The 15427-nt window shown below is 40.8% G+C and overlaps 1 protein-coding gene across 4 annotated transcripts in view; it reads right to left on the bottom strand.

The window, feature by feature from the left end:
* Nucleotides 1–15427, bottom strand: part of dhx57 (DEAH (Asp-Glu-Ala-Asp/His) box polypeptide 57) — a 117126-nt gene that overhangs the window by 48538 nt on the left and 53161 nt on the right. For all 4 annotated transcript variants that reach the window (XM_043696376.1, XM_043696377.1, XM_043696379.1 and 1 more), the window contains exons 10-12: nucleotides 12417–12550; nucleotides 7155–7209; nucleotides 776–987 (exon numbers count right to left, since the gene is read on the bottom strand). In XM_043696376.1, coding sequence (XP_043552311.1) covers nucleotides 776–987; nucleotides 7155–7209; nucleotides 12417–12550 — 401 coding nt within the window. The remainder of the gene's footprint in view (nucleotides 1–775; nucleotides 988–7154; nucleotides 7210–12416; nucleotides 12551–15427) is intronic.

The following is a 15427-nucleotide window of genomic DNA, read 5'->3' as shown; positions in this document are numbered from 1 at the left end:
TAGTTTTGACTTCAGAATAGAAGGCTCAAGTGTTCAATTCAATAGAATCAAGAGATCAGTTTTGAAGGCAAAACAGTTTTTCCTAGCAGGAGTACAAGATCTTAGTTCAGCTAGCCAAAGTTCTATATTCTATGCAGTTCCCAAGCCTGGAGAGTTTGGATTTTGATCACATTGTTGGACGTGAAAAGGTGTGGGATATCAGATTGCACAATGTTCATGCCAGTTGATCAGAAAAGACTTGTGAAAATGTCTCTGCCATCCAAGAAACTGAAAAGAGCCAGTTGAATAAAAGCTTAAAGAATTCAGATAGGAGTGAAATTTCTCTGGCATGATTCTTTGTTAGGCTGTTTGTATAAAGATTTTTCTGTCATATGTCTTTTTTTTCTTTGCGTAAGGATTACGTTCTGTTGTTTACGAACAACTGTGGCCTCAAGTGAGTATGTTTTAGTGACTAACCACCACAATAACCAATTGTAAAAATGAAATATATGATCAATAAAGCTAGGTTTCATTCAGGGGTATGTCCAGTATTACCATCATTGGATCATCACATTAAGTAAGATTGCAATTCTTGTGTCACATATTCACTAGCAACCAAGTTACATTGGCCAAGAATGCCAACAAGTTTTGGGGAGATTCAGTCTATAAATTAATATTGTGGCCAGATTTAAATCACTTCCTAAAGCTATAAGGATGGTTTGTTTAGCAATTTTATCGTTTCTTTGAATAGCAGTCACGCATAGGAAAATACTGTTTTTTTTTTGCAGAAACCTACCTTTGTATCGGATCATCAGTTGATCAACAGTCAGGTGCTGGTCTGGGATGCTGTCTTTGATTGACGATTGATCTTGTAGATGTAAAGATCTTAGCTGTTCCTCAAATGTGTCCAACAACTTCTTGTTATTTTCACCTTTAGCTCCCCAAAGCTCAGCATACTGGTTTAACTTCCCTGTTCGTGCATAGGGGCTTTTATCTTCCAAAACATATCTGGAATAACAATGTGGATGTTTACATCAGAGGATTGGTCATAACAGATACTTTGATCTCTTCCCAGAAAATGAAATCAATGCAAACCCACCCCACCAAAATACATTTCTACTTGTCCAATTCCAAAGGTTTAATATTTCATTATCAAAATACTGTGCACAATGGGGGTTTGGAAAACTTTTTTTTTGTTGTGAAGGTATTTGAAGCTTATTAAACTACAAAACAGTCCAAAGTCCATTTACTGTTTACACTACACTGGAAAGGTTTCTGTTACAATACAGTCTGCTTGATATTGCTGTATTAATCCACAATGAAATCAGAGCTGAGAGAGCAGAGCTTGTGATTACTTTTCAAAGCTGGGATGAAGAAATCATCATGGGAAGACATATAGTTGGGCTAACATGCAATGTTAGTGGGCAGTATTTGTCGGACATAATGAACGTCATCCTCTATTTTCAACAAAATCAACGCCCTTAATTTAAGAGTTTGAAGACAGTATACTGCCAACCTGAGCTGTATGTATGTGCCTCTTACTGCCCTAACCAGTTGATATCTGAACTCTAAAGGTGCTGTATGTACAATAATATGACCAAAGTGTCAGTCGCATGTCTAGCTGGCAAGATACCAGATTGTAATGTGCTTACAATAAACTACTGAAAAAAAAAAGGTTTTCCACCCAGTGTATATAAAACACATAAAACTAGCTTGGCAATGATCAGGATCATTTACTCTTTCAAAGACCTTAGTAGGTTTCTCAAAATGTATTAAGACCATAGTTTTATTTTGTTGCCTAAATTATAGCATCTTTTTGGTGTGAAGGTTCCTTTCGTTTTTAGCAATGTCACTAATGTGGTCATTCTGTGCAATTTGACTGAAATGTAGGAAGCTCTACAATGTATATTTAAAATTATACCTCAAAAAGCTTTTCATTGGCTTTAAAATGTTTTGGGATGTTTTGAAAAGTGCCATATAAATTACAGTATTGTTTTTCCCAAAATACTTTATGATTTTGAAGAAAATAAATTCTGTAGTTAAGGTGAGAATGAATGAAGGGAGCGGATAAAGGAAATAAAGAAAACTTTATTCAACATATATATTCAGTCTCAGAATATTCCAAAATGAAATGGCCAATTAAGTACATCTTTGAGTATAGCCACAAATCTAATGCAAGAAAAATGCAGCCTGCAAGCTCGTACAAACAGCACTGAGGTTTTCATCACACTACCTGTTTTCAACTGGTTGACATGGGTGAAATTACAACTCAGACCTCAGAGAAATAAAAGATCTTTACTCAAATGGTTAGTGCAATATGTAATTTAGTGTGAAATGCTTTAAGGTGGCCTTAAAAGAAGCTAATGGCTGACATGATGTGGGCTAAAATGATACAGTAAAGAGAAACAGATTTGAGCATCCAAGCAACTGACATTTATTAGATCTTGGACTCAACTCCTCCTGTGTACACTTTTCAAATGGCGCAGTCAGTAATGTTTTCAACAATAAAATACTTCACAGATAATGAGGAAAATCAGATCTGAATCTTGATGCTTCATTAAAAAGTTACCCCACATCTTTCAAACTGTTCTGCATAGCAATGAATGACTCATTTTGAAGCTCAATTTAATTTCTGGCAAGAAAATTTTCAAAGAATGCAAGGACAAGACAGAAGGAATAATAGAAACAACAGATAGACAAAATGTCATGTTACTCTATTGCCACCTTCAAGTCACTCCATTTTGGTAGCAAAAACAGGAAGGCAGATTATCTCAATGGTGATAGACTAGAAAAGGGTAAGGTGCAACGAGATCTGGGTGTCCTTGTATACCAGTTGCTGAAACTAAGCATGCAGACCTGGAGGCAGTGAAGGCGGCGAGTGGTACGCTGACCTGCCTCACAAAGGGATTTGAGTACAGGAGCACTGATGTCTTGCTGCAACTGTACTGGATCTTGGTCAGATCATATGCAGAATATTGTGAGCAATTTTTGTGTCTTTACCTGAGGAAGAATTTTCTGGCTATTGAGGAAGTGCAACAAATGCTTACCAAGTTGGTCCCTGATTTGGTAGGACTGACATACGAAGAGAGATGAGATTGATAAGGGCTATATGCCCTGGAGTTTCGAAGAATGAGTTGGGAGAATTTTCCAATTTGAGGTCACAATCAAATAAGCCATGATCTTTCTTAATGACAGAGAAGGCTGTAGGGGCTGTATGGCATATTACTGTCCTAATTTGTATGTATATACATATTAGAATAACTCAACCAATCACATAGAAATATAAATATTGTGGCTGGAAGAGCCAATCAGATGTTAGGAAATCTGCAGCAAGTGAATGACCATCTGTTCCCCCAGTGCCTTTCCACAATCTATGAAACTCAATGTGATTGAAGATTCCTGGTCTGGATGAGTGCAGTCCCAACAACAGTCAAGAAACTGAGCATCATTCAAGACAAGGTAGCCCGCTTGACTGGAAGCCTATTCACCATCTTCAACATTCACACTCTTTGCCATTAACATATAGTGGCAATAGTCTGTACAATTTACAAGTTGCAGTACAGTAACTCACCAAGGCTTCTCTATTAGCACCCTCCAAACCCTTGACCTCTACCACCACGATGAACAAGAGCAGATCATAGAATCCCTACAGTGTGGAAGCAGGCCATTTGGCCCATGGAGTCCATACTGACCCTCCAAAGAACATCCAACCTTACTCTTTTCACTGTAACCCTGCATTTCCCATGGTTAATTCATCTAGTCTTCACATCCTTGGACACTATGGGCAATTTAGCATGGCCAATCCACCTAACTTGTACAGCTTTGGACTACGGGAAGAAACCAGAGAAATCGGAAGGAAACCCACGCAGGCACAGGGAGAATGTGCAAACTCCACACAGAAGATCGCCAGAGGGTGGAATCGAATGCTGGGTCCCTAGTGCTCTCAGCCAACATGCCCAGATACTTGGCAATACCACTACCTGCAAGTTCCACTCTAAGTCATTGAGATGTAAGCACGGAAAACAGACGCTTCAGTCCAACTCGTTCATGCTGACCTAATATCCTAAATTAATCCAGTTGCATTTGCCAGCATTTGGCCCATATCCCTCTAAATTCTTCCTGTTCTTGTATCCATCCAGATGCCTTTTAAATGTTGTAATTGTACAAGCCTCTACTATTTCATCTGACAGCTCATTCCACACATGCACCAACTTCTACGTGAAATAATTGCCCCTTAGGTCCCTTTTAAATCTTTCCCCTCTCACCTTTAACCTATGCCCTCTAATTTTGGACTCCCCTACCCTGGGAAAAAGACTTGGCTAGTCACTCTATCCATGCCCCTCATCGTTTTACACACCTCTATAAGGTCACCCCTCAACTTCTGACTCTCCAGGGAAAATAGCCCCAGCCTATTCAGCATCTACCTATAACTCAAACCTTCCAACCCCAGCAAAATCCTGGCACATCTTTTCTGCAACCTTTCAAGTTTAACAATATCTTTCCAATAACAGGGAGACCAGAAACGAACACAGTATTCCAAAAGTGGCCTAACCAAATCCCTGTATAACTCAAGTCCTAATTTGAAACTATATCACCATTCCTTCACTGTCGCTGGGTCAAAATCCTGGAAATCCTTTCCTCACAATATTGTGAGCATCCCTACACCCAAAGACTACAGCAGTTCAAGAAAGCCACTTGTGACCATTGCTCCACAGCAATTAGTGACGAGAAATAAAAACTGAAATAAATAAATCTGAGCCAGTGACACTGACAACCTAGCAACAATTATTAAAAAAAACTTATTTGGTAGTTCCTCTTACCACTGAGGTGGAAAGGGGTACAGATGCATGAAATGCTGCTCCAAGTCACACACCATCTTGACTTGAGCAAATTTCTCTTCTTCTGCACTGTCACAAAGCCAAAAACCAGGCACTCCTTACCCAAGGATGCTTGGGGTATACCCTTCATATGGAGACAGGGTGGTAAAGGTGGTGTTTAGCATACTTGCCTTCTTGCTCAGACCACTGAGCATAGGAGTTAGGCCATCATGTTGTGGTTTTACAAGAGTATTGTGTGCAATTCTGGTCATCCTGTTACAGGAAGGATATCGTTAAATTGGAGAGGGTTCAGAAAATATTTATCAGGATGTTATCCGGACTGGAGGGTTTGAGTTTTAAGGAAAGGCTGTACAGGCTGGGACTATTTTCACTGAAATGGAGAAGGTTGAAGGATGACTTTGTTCGGGTTTATAAAATCATGAGGGGCATAGATAAGGTGTATCACAAAGGTCTTTCCCCAAGGGTAGGGGAGTTCAAGACTAGAGGGCATAGTTTTAAGGCGAGAGGAGAAAGATTTAAAAGGGACTGAGGAGCAACCTTTTCACACAGAGGGCGGTTAGTCTCTGGAAGGAATTGGCAGAGAGTGTAGTAGATGCTAGTACAGTTACAACATTTAAAAGAAATTTAGATAGCACATGAATAGGAAAGGTTGAGGGATGTGTGCCAAATGCAAGCAAACGGAATTAGTATAGTTTGAGATAATTGGTCGGTGTGGATGAGTTGGACTGAAGGGTCTGTTTCCATACTATCTGACTCGGAGTCTAATTCACCACCTCCTGAACAGCAACTAGGAACAGACAGTAGATTACTGCCTTGCCACTGATGTCCATATCCAGAGAATGAAACAGCAGAAAATATCGCAGTATTTAGGATAGTACAGTGGCTAGCACTGCTGCCTCACAGCACCAGGGACCCGGGTTTGATTCCACCCTCGGGTGACTGTGTGGAGTTTGCACATTTATCCTATGTCTGCGTTGGTTTCCCCAGGGTACACCAGTTTCCTTCTACAGTTCAAAGATGTGCAGGCTAGGTGGATTATCCATGAGAAATACATGGATATAGAAATAGGCTGGGGAGGCAGGTGTGGATCTTTGGAGGGTCAGTGTGGACTTGAGTTGAAAAGCCAGCTTCCACACTGTAGGAATACCATGATTCTGTTTCTAGAGTCCAAGATCTCTTTCGTGTCACAAAGGAGGCTAATTATCCCTCTCATTTTAAAATAGCGTATTACTACCACATTACTATTCTGCTCTTCCATAACTGCCCTACATTTAGTTTTCTGATCCACGGTGCCTTGGAGTGCATTGTGGCTATATTCCCTGAAGCACTCCTCATTGCTCTCACACCCAGCGAATACTTAATACGCTTTGGTCAGGGCCAGTGTCTGTAGGACCTCCTTTTCTTCTAAATCCCTGCTACTCAGCTCGCTTTATCTCTCACACCCACTACTGCTCAAAACTGTTTTCTCTTAGAATTTGACTATATTCTGGATTAAAATTCCCCATTCATTCCTTCACCTCTTCTATGTATCAGAGTCTCTCCAACATGCACTCCAACTCAATGACTTCCAGCTAGAGACATATGAGATGGATACATCTCCCGCATGTTTGCTCAGGACACAGCATCATTGTGCACAAATGCCTTGATCTGCAGGCCAGACACACAACCCGCTGTGCCATATTTTATTATTTGATGAGTTCTAGTTACATAATCAGTTTAACAAGAAAAGTTCTACATTTAAGACTGTGCATATACTTTCCCGATCCTAGCTTAAACTATCCTCCTAGCTTAGACAACAAAGAAATTAAAACTCACCATTCAACCTGCTTATCTTATTTATACCTTTGGACTTGCTGTCCTCCAATTGCTCAGACTATTCCTCATTCTGCATAGATTAGAATAACTCTTCCTCCCTTACTCACCAAATTCCCAGAGTTAAGTAAGCACACTGAAAAGTGCACTCTGTTGAGCTGAATTTTGTACTGCTTCCATTGTTAAATGTATAAAATGATCACATTTTCATGCAGTTTTATGGGTGTGAGCATTCTTTGTTCATTTGCGCAAGAGGAAGACAATTAGCATGAAAAAGAGTCAATATTAACCAAAGTGCTACTACAAGTAAGCAGATAACAAGGTAAGATCTGTCCCCAGCCAGAGACTGCATTCAGAATCCAGAGCACATAAGCAGGTAAAAAGATTGAATGCACAAATTTCGTGACTGGCTAAAATCAAAGCTACATTCTTCAAATTTGTGAAGCTTCAAAAGAAAATGTAATTCACAATTACATGAAGGAGTATGGTAGCTCTTTGTCCTGATACAACATAAATAATGCTTACCTAGTCATAGTAAGTGCATCTTCCAGGAAATACTGAGCCACTGGAAAAGTATGTCCTAAAATAACAGAATGACAAGATTAAGTATTTTTACTTTCACTTAATTGTACAATTTTGACTTTTACATTTTTTGTCCTTAATGTTACAGAGCTTGTGAATTCAAATTTCTGTCTTTGAAGCAAGAGCACAGGAAAGGTTGGTAAATGTTGGTTCATCTTCATAGGTACAGGTTTAAAAATCAAAAAGTATGAAAAGACAGGCATTGTAGTCAGATTTTATCTGAAGCCAACAAATTCCCATAAATTTACAAAGGTGTTGCAGGTGAAATTTTGTGTTCAAGTTCACAAAGACTTGTACTGTCAGACTTAGTGGCAAGTGTGACACAGCTGACCATTATCTCTTTTGTCTCGGATATCCTTGGTTTTTTGTTTTAAAGTTTAGTCACTCGTGGGACATGGACATTGCTGGCTGGCGGATCCTATCGAGCGGTTCCCTGAGCAGACTGTCAAAGCCATTTGGCAGAATGCCTCATCGCCAGAACTTTCCAACAAGCACCAAGACATGGCTTGGCTGGTGGTGAGAAGGGCTCTGCCTGTGAGATCCTTTATGCACACCCGGACTCTCAGCCGCACCGCACGCTGCCCTCTAAGCGGCTGCGGGGGGGGACGAGACTGTCACACATCTCCTTCTGGAATGTGCCTACGCAGAAGTCGTCTAGAGAGGAATGCAGTGGTGTTTGTCGAGGTTCGTCCCGAGCAGCGCCCTGACGCGGGACTCCGTGCTCTACGGTCTGTTCCCCGGGATGCACACCGAGACGAACATCAACTATGCCTGGAGGATCATCACCTCGGTGAAGGACGCTCTCTGGGCGGTCCGAAACCTGTTGATCTTCCAGCTGAAGGCGTTGACCCCGACTGAGTGTTGCAGACTGGCACATTCCAAGGTCCAGGACTACATGTTGAGGGACGCGCTGAAGCTTGGGGCAGCTGCCGCCAAGGCGCGGTGGGGAAAGACCACCGTGTAACATCTGCCTGTCTAAAGAAGAACAGGGGGCCCGCGCAGTCATTTGGGCTCTGCTGACGCCTCAGCTAAAAATGTAATCGTACAGACCTGTAAAGAAGAATGATTACTCTGTTTTCAGTATGCAAACAAATGGAATGTTTACATATGTATGGCATGTCCAGTTGTACAGATCATCAAAGTATTTTATGAATAAAGTATATTTTTGAAATTTAAAAAAATGGACATTGCTGGCTGGCCAGCATTTACTGCCCATTCCTAGTTGTCCTCGAGAAGGTGGTGGCAAGCTGCCTTCTTGAACCACTGTAGTCCATGTGCTGTAGATAGACCCACAATGCGATTAGAGGGGGAATTCCAGGATTTGACCCAGTGGCAGTGAAAGAACAGAGATGTATTTCCAAGTCAAAATGGTCAGTGGCATGGAGAGGAATTTGCAGGTGGTGGTGCTCCCATGTATCTGCTTGTCCCTGTCCTTGTCCTTGTAGGTGGAAGTAACTGTGGTCGAGGAAGATGCTGTCCGAGGCACCTTGCTAAATTTCTGCAGAGCATCTTGTAGATGGTACACGCTGCAGCTACTGAGAGTTGGTGATGGTGGCAGTGGATGCGGTGTCAATCAAGAGGGTTGCTTTGTTCCAGGTGGTGTCAAACTTCTCTTCCAACTTCTTTTGTCAGGCAAAAGATACAGAAGCTTAAACATATGTACCAACAGGTTCAAGAACAGCTTCCCTGCTACAATTAGAATGGCCCTCTCTAATTTCAAATCTAATACCGATCTACTTTTGTGCACCTTCTATGCAGTCATAACCTTTTATGCCTCGCTCTGTTTAAACACCCTAGGATTTGTATGTCCTTCTACGTTATGATCTACCTTTACTGCACACTAAAAACTTTTCACTGTGCTTAGGTGCATGTGACAACAATAAATCAAATCAAAATAGGTGCTATTCTGAGGTACAATCATGTTCTGAGAAATTAGAGCATAAAACATCACAAGAAGTGGAATGGGTAAATAAATCATTCCACTTTTTGTGGAGTGAAGTGTTACAATGCAGAATTAGGAAGCTATTTGGCCCATTATGTCAACACCGGTTCTCAAAATGAGCATTATGACATGGTGTCATTCTCCTGCGTTTTCTCTACAACCTTGCACGTTATTTCTATTCAAATAATCACCTAATGCTGCCTTGATTAAACCTGCCTTCATCCGCACTTTCAGGCAGTGCATTACAGATCTTGACTACTGTGAGAACTTTTTTCTCATATCGCATTTACTTCTTTTGTATCTGCTTATCTACTGCTTTTAATCAGTACCCTCTTATTCTCAATCCATTTAGAAGGAAGAACAGTTTCTCCCTATCTACTCTGTCCAGACTGCACGATTTTGAAAACTTCCAGCAAATCTCCTTCGAGCCTTCTCTTCTCCAAGGAAATCCAGTCTCAACTTCTCCCATCTAACTTCATCACTGAGGTTTCTCACCTCTGGAATCATTCTCATAAACCTCTTCTGCACCCTCTCCAATGCGTTCATATCCTTGCTGAAACATTGGACCCAGAACTGTATACAGGGGAACCTCAATTATCCGAATGAGATGGGCGGGCACTATTTTGTTCGGATAATCGATTATTCGGTTAATCGATAAATGCCTTTCCTCTGAGGCTCGGAGTTTTTAAAGTCTGTTCCCCGTTCAGGAGACTGCAGCAGGACACAGCGTGCAAGGCCCCGCCCCCAACACCATCAGACACTGCCCCCTGCCTCCAAACCCTTCCAACACCACCTCTCACCCGCCCCCTAACTCCATGCACACTCGCCCCCTCGCTGGGGCAGCCAGACTGTAGCTGAAAATGTGTTGCTGGAAAAGCGCAGCAGGTCAGGCAGCATCCAGGGAACAGGAGAATCGACGTTTCGGGCATAAGCCCTTTTTCAGGAAAGGGCTTATGCCCGAAACGTCGATTCTCCTGTTCCCTGGATGCTGCCTGACCTGCTGCGCTTTTCCAGCAACACATTTTCAGCTCTGATCTCCAGCATCTGCAGACCTCATTTTTTCCAGCCAGACCGTACACCAACAACAAGACTGCTGCTGCAGTTGCCTTTGTGGGGTAAGTCTCCAAATAGCACGCACACAGCCACAGCCACACAATTTTTTGCTGCAACTTTTGGACAGGTTCCACCTTTGCCCTGTACAGGATAATGTTGGAGAGATTATCTGGGGAAGGGGGTGTTTAGGTAACACCTCTGTGTAGAACTCCAGGGAAAGTGTGGGGAGAGAGGGGCCGGTAGTCAGTCATTTGGAGACGGTGCCTGTTTAATCACTGTAAACAAAAGATGTGATCACTGTTGGAAACACGTCTTTGATATAATGTTTCCATTGGAACCTCGAGATCTTCTTCGGATAATCCCATTTTCGGATAATTCGTATTCAGATAATCGAGGTTCCTCTGCACATCACCTGAGGTCTGACTAGTGTTGACACAGTTTTGAAAGCTTTACTCAAACTATTCCTTTATGAATACATCTGAATCCAGTTCTAAATATAATTCTTGAACAGAATTCAAGAACAGAACTGTTTGGCTGAATCAACTTATATTACTGTTCCTGCACATGCAGCAATCCTAATCCTATGTGCCTAAATTCCTTGTGTGTTTATGCATTGGTTTTTCTTCAACTACCTACCCTAAAATGTTGACATAGTCTGATTTTTCAATCACCAATTCTAATAGTTTATTCCAGTGTTATAAACCACTATACAGTTATCCGTCTCTCCTTCCTAAAGTTTGCACATTCTCCCCGTGTCTGCGTGGGTTTCCTCCAGTTTCCTCCCACAGTCCAAAGATGTGCAGGTCAGGTGAATTGGCCATACTAAATTGCCCATAGTGCTAGATGCATTAGTCAGAGGGAAATGGGTCTGGGTGGGTTACTCTTCGGAGGGTCGGTGTGGACTGGTTGGGCCAAAAGGCCTGTTTCCACACCGTAGGGAACCTAATCTAATCTAATCTAATCCTTCCTAAATCTTTATAATTAATGTTAAAATGATGATTCCTTCAATTCTATTCTGTTCCTTTCCAATTTGAAGCAACACCATCAGATCATTCTATAAGACTAGAGTTGGAATACTGCGTACAGACTTGAATTCCAAATGATAGGAACAATATTGAGATTATTAGAGAGGATAAAGCACTGGCACAATAAGATGTTGCCTTGTATCAGGAAATAGAAAAAGCAAGACATTTAAATTGGGGTTCTACATTAAATGCTCTTGGCCAGGAACAACACAGTTTGTCATGAAGTAAAGCGCTCTCTATCCTGCTTTGTAAAGAGCCCTCCCTTACGTTAGATAGCTTACAATCAGTGTGCAATATTTTCAATTTCCATATCATTTATCACATGATCTATCACAGTGAAATTGTCAACTTAGGTTCACAATACATAGTTCGCATCATGGTTTTGAAGAATTGGAATTTAACAGTCCAAAATTATTGCAACATTCCTCCAAGTTTAAGACTTTAATCTCCTAATCAATAAAAACCTCTAATTTAACATACTTATTTCATATTTTATTTACAAAACAAGACAACATTCCCAACAAATCTGTGCTGTATCTTTTCTGTTTAATATCTACACCACTTCCTCTCACTCCTTCTTTAAGAGTCCCTTAAAACCTCTCTGTGACCAACCTTTGGTCATTTGCCTGAATATCTTAATTGGTTCAGTGTCCAATTCATAATACTCCTGTGAAGTGCATTCCAATGTTTTATCATGTTAAAAAAAAATTATTGATATTAAAATTCTCATCCCCGTCTATAAATCACTCCTGAAACATGTCTTATCTGATTCAACATCAGAAATTGTTGGAAAACTCAGCATATCTGGAAGTATCTATGGAAATAAAGCAGAGTTTATGTTTTGGGACCAGTGGTTCTTTTTTCAGATTCTGATTACTTCTTGAACACTATGTTGCAGAATTGCAAACCTCACTTTGCCAAAACATTTCATAAATGGCAGAGACTATCGATATTATTTTCCCTACTCAAGATAAGCAATTCTAAAAGCCAATTCTCTTCCCTTCTTCTGAGTTCAAAACCTCCTCCTTATTTTTGTCTCTCCACTTCCTACTCTCCTCTCAAAATCTTGTTTTGCGTCAAATTGTACCTGTGTAGCAATAAAAGGATGGATACTCACGTAATCTTTAAGATGATAATGGATGTAACTTTAAAACAAATATTTGTGTTATGCAGATCTAATACTACCTGGAATGTGGATACTGGGGCAAGAATTGAAGTACTCTGTAAACAGCTGTGCATTTAGAGTAGCACTCATCAGGATAACACGTAGATCATGCCGAGACACTATCAGATCCTTCAGCACCAAGAGCAAAAAGTCACTAAAACACAAAAACATGCGTTTAAATCAGATTAAAACACTGGATAAAGATGCACACACAAATTAAACATAAGTTGGCCTTGATAAAAGAGCATAAAAATGCAACAAATAATTAATTGGCAGAATTGCCAATGCTCTTTGTAATCATGGAACGTTTTCTTACCCAGTTAGCCCAACGTTATAAGCTAGTGTTTAAAAAAAACAAAAACTTGATATTTCAATCACTTTATTATCACTTAATTAGACATAGACCACAGATAACAGGACATAGCAAAGAATTAAGGACATTTAATGGATCAGTCTGTAAGAATATCTTTCTATGTCCCTCTTTCTCATAACGTCTATTTAATATGATATACCTAATAGCCTATTTAGTAACACACATAAGAAATAAGAAAAAAAATCATATTATTCTGTGCTATTTCCAATAAAGCACTTAACTACAAAATATAGAAACAGGTATATTAATAGTTACCACAATATAGAGTGTGACTGAATAGGCTGGAGCTTTTTTCCATGGATTTCAGAGATAGGGTGACCTTACAGAGGTTTATGAAGTCATGAGGGGCAAGGATAGGGTCAATAGCCAAGATCTTTTTCTTAGGGTAGGGATTCCAATACCAGAGGGCATAGATTTAAAATTAAAGGGGAAAGATTTCAGAGACCTGAGGGGTAACCTTTTCACGCAGACAGTGGTATGTGTATTGAATGAGCTGCCAGAGGAAGTGGTGGAAGCTGTTACAATTACAACATTTAAAAGGCACCTGGATGGGTATATGAATAGGAAGAGTTTAGAGGGATATGGACCAAATACTGGCAAATAGAGTCAGATCGGGATGACTGATCAGCGCGGACGAGTTGGAATGAAGGGTCTGATTCCGTGCTGTATGATTCTATGGCACTATGGTCAAATGTAGCCTTAATGTCAAAGGCTATCTCTCCTCCTTCACCTTTGGAATTCAACTATTTTGTCCATTTTTGAGAAGATTTGTAGTTCAGGTTGATGATAAGTTGCTTGCTGAGCTTGAACGTTTGTTTTCAGACATTTCATCACACTAGGTAACATCAGTGAGAGTCTCTGATGAAGCACTGGTGTTATGTCCCACCTCTCTATTTATGGTTTCTTAAGGTGGGTGATGTCATTTCCAGTTCTTTTTTTCTCCCAAGGGAAGGTAGAGAGGGTCTAAATCAGTGTGTTTATTGATGGGGTTCTGGTTAGAATGCCATGCCTCGAAGAATTGTCATACGTGTCTTTGTTTCGTCTGTCCTAGGATGTGTGTGTTGTCCCAGTCAAAGTGGGGTCCTTCTTTGTCTGTACGTATATAAACTAGTGGCAGTGGGTCGTGTCTTTTGGTGGCCAGTTGGTGTTCATGTATGCTGGTGGCGGGTTTCCTGCTAGTTTGTCTGATGTAGTGCTTTGTTTAAAAAAAAAACAGTTCTTGTATGGTATCTGGTATATGACATTAATTTTGCTGGTGGCGTCTATTGGATCCTTTAGGTTCAATAGTCGCTGTTTAAGTGTGTTGGTAGCTTTGTGGGCTACCATGATGCCAAGGGGTCTGAGTAGACTGGAAGTCATTTCTGATATGTCTTTGATGTAAGGTAATGTGGCTATAGTTTTTGGTTGTGTTCTGTCTGCTTGTTTGGGTTTGTTTGAGGAATCTGTGGATTGTATTTGTTGGATACTTGATTTTCTTGAAAACGTTGTATAGATATTTTTATTCTGCTTTTTTTAGGTCTTGGATGCTGCAGTGTGATGTAGCTCGTTGAAATAATGCCTTGATGCAGCTCCGTTGTGGGTGTTGGGATGATTGCTTCTGAAGTAAAGTATGTGGTCCATGTCTGTTGTTTTTCTGTAGACACTGGTTTGAAGCTCTCCGTTAACTGTACGGTCAACTGTCGCATCTAGCATTAGGAGTCTGTTGTCATTTTCCTCCTCTTTTGTGAATTTTATGCCTGTCAGAATATTGTTGATGGTGTTGTTGGTTTCCTCTAATTTGTTCCGTTTCGTGATGACAAAGGTGTCATCTACGTAGCGGACCCAAAGTTTGGGTTGGATAAATGGGAGGGCAGCTTGTTCAATTCTCTGCATTACTGCATCCGCTCTGAGCCCTGATATTGGTGATCCCATTGGTGTTCCATTGACTTGTTTGTAGGTTTTGTTATTGAATGAGAAGTGGGTGGTAAGGCACAGGTCCACTAGCTGGAGCATGTTGTCTTTGCTGATGAAGTTGGGGCTGTCTGGTGTTTGTGGTCCTCATTTTTCTAATAGTGATGCTAGTGTTTCTTTGGCCAGGTCAATATTAATTGATGTGAAAAGGGCTGCAAGGTCAAAGGAGACCATTATTTCATCCTCAACTATCTTGGTGGCTTTGTCTATGTTTGAACCAGGGCTGTAATGAGATCAGGAGCTAAGTGACTCTGGCAGAACCCAAACTGGGCATCACTGAGTAGATGATGCTTTCTAGCATGGTTGATAATACCTTCCATCACTTTACCGATCAGAGTGGACCGATGGGGCAGTAATTGGCCGGGTTGGGTTTGCCCTGATTTTTGTATACAGAACATACCTGGACAACTTTCCACATTGTTGGGAGATACCAGTGTTATACTGGTGTAGCTTGCCTAGTGGAGTGGCATGTTCTGAAGGACAAATTGTCAATACCATTTCTGAAATGTTGTCAGGACTCATGGTCTTTGCAGTTTCCAGTACCTGCGACTGCTTCTTGATAATCACATGGAATAAACTAAATTCGCCAAAGACTGGTATCTTTGATGCAAAGCACTATTGGAGGCAGAGATGGATCATCATCACATCCGGCTGAAGATTCTTGAGAATGATTCAACCATATCTTTTGCACTAATGTGTTGGGCTCTT

This window comes from Chiloscyllium plagiosum, chromosome 9, assembly GCF_004010195.1.
Source record: "Chiloscyllium plagiosum isolate BGI_BamShark_2017 chromosome 9, ASM401019v2, whole genome shotgun sequence".
NCBI classification, from domain to species: domain Eukaryota; kingdom Metazoa; phylum Chordata; class Chondrichthyes; order Orectolobiformes; family Hemiscylliidae; genus Chiloscyllium; species Chiloscyllium plagiosum.
The sequence above is the reverse complement of the archived record's forward strand: the minus strand, read 5'-3'. Positions and strand labels throughout refer to the sequence as shown.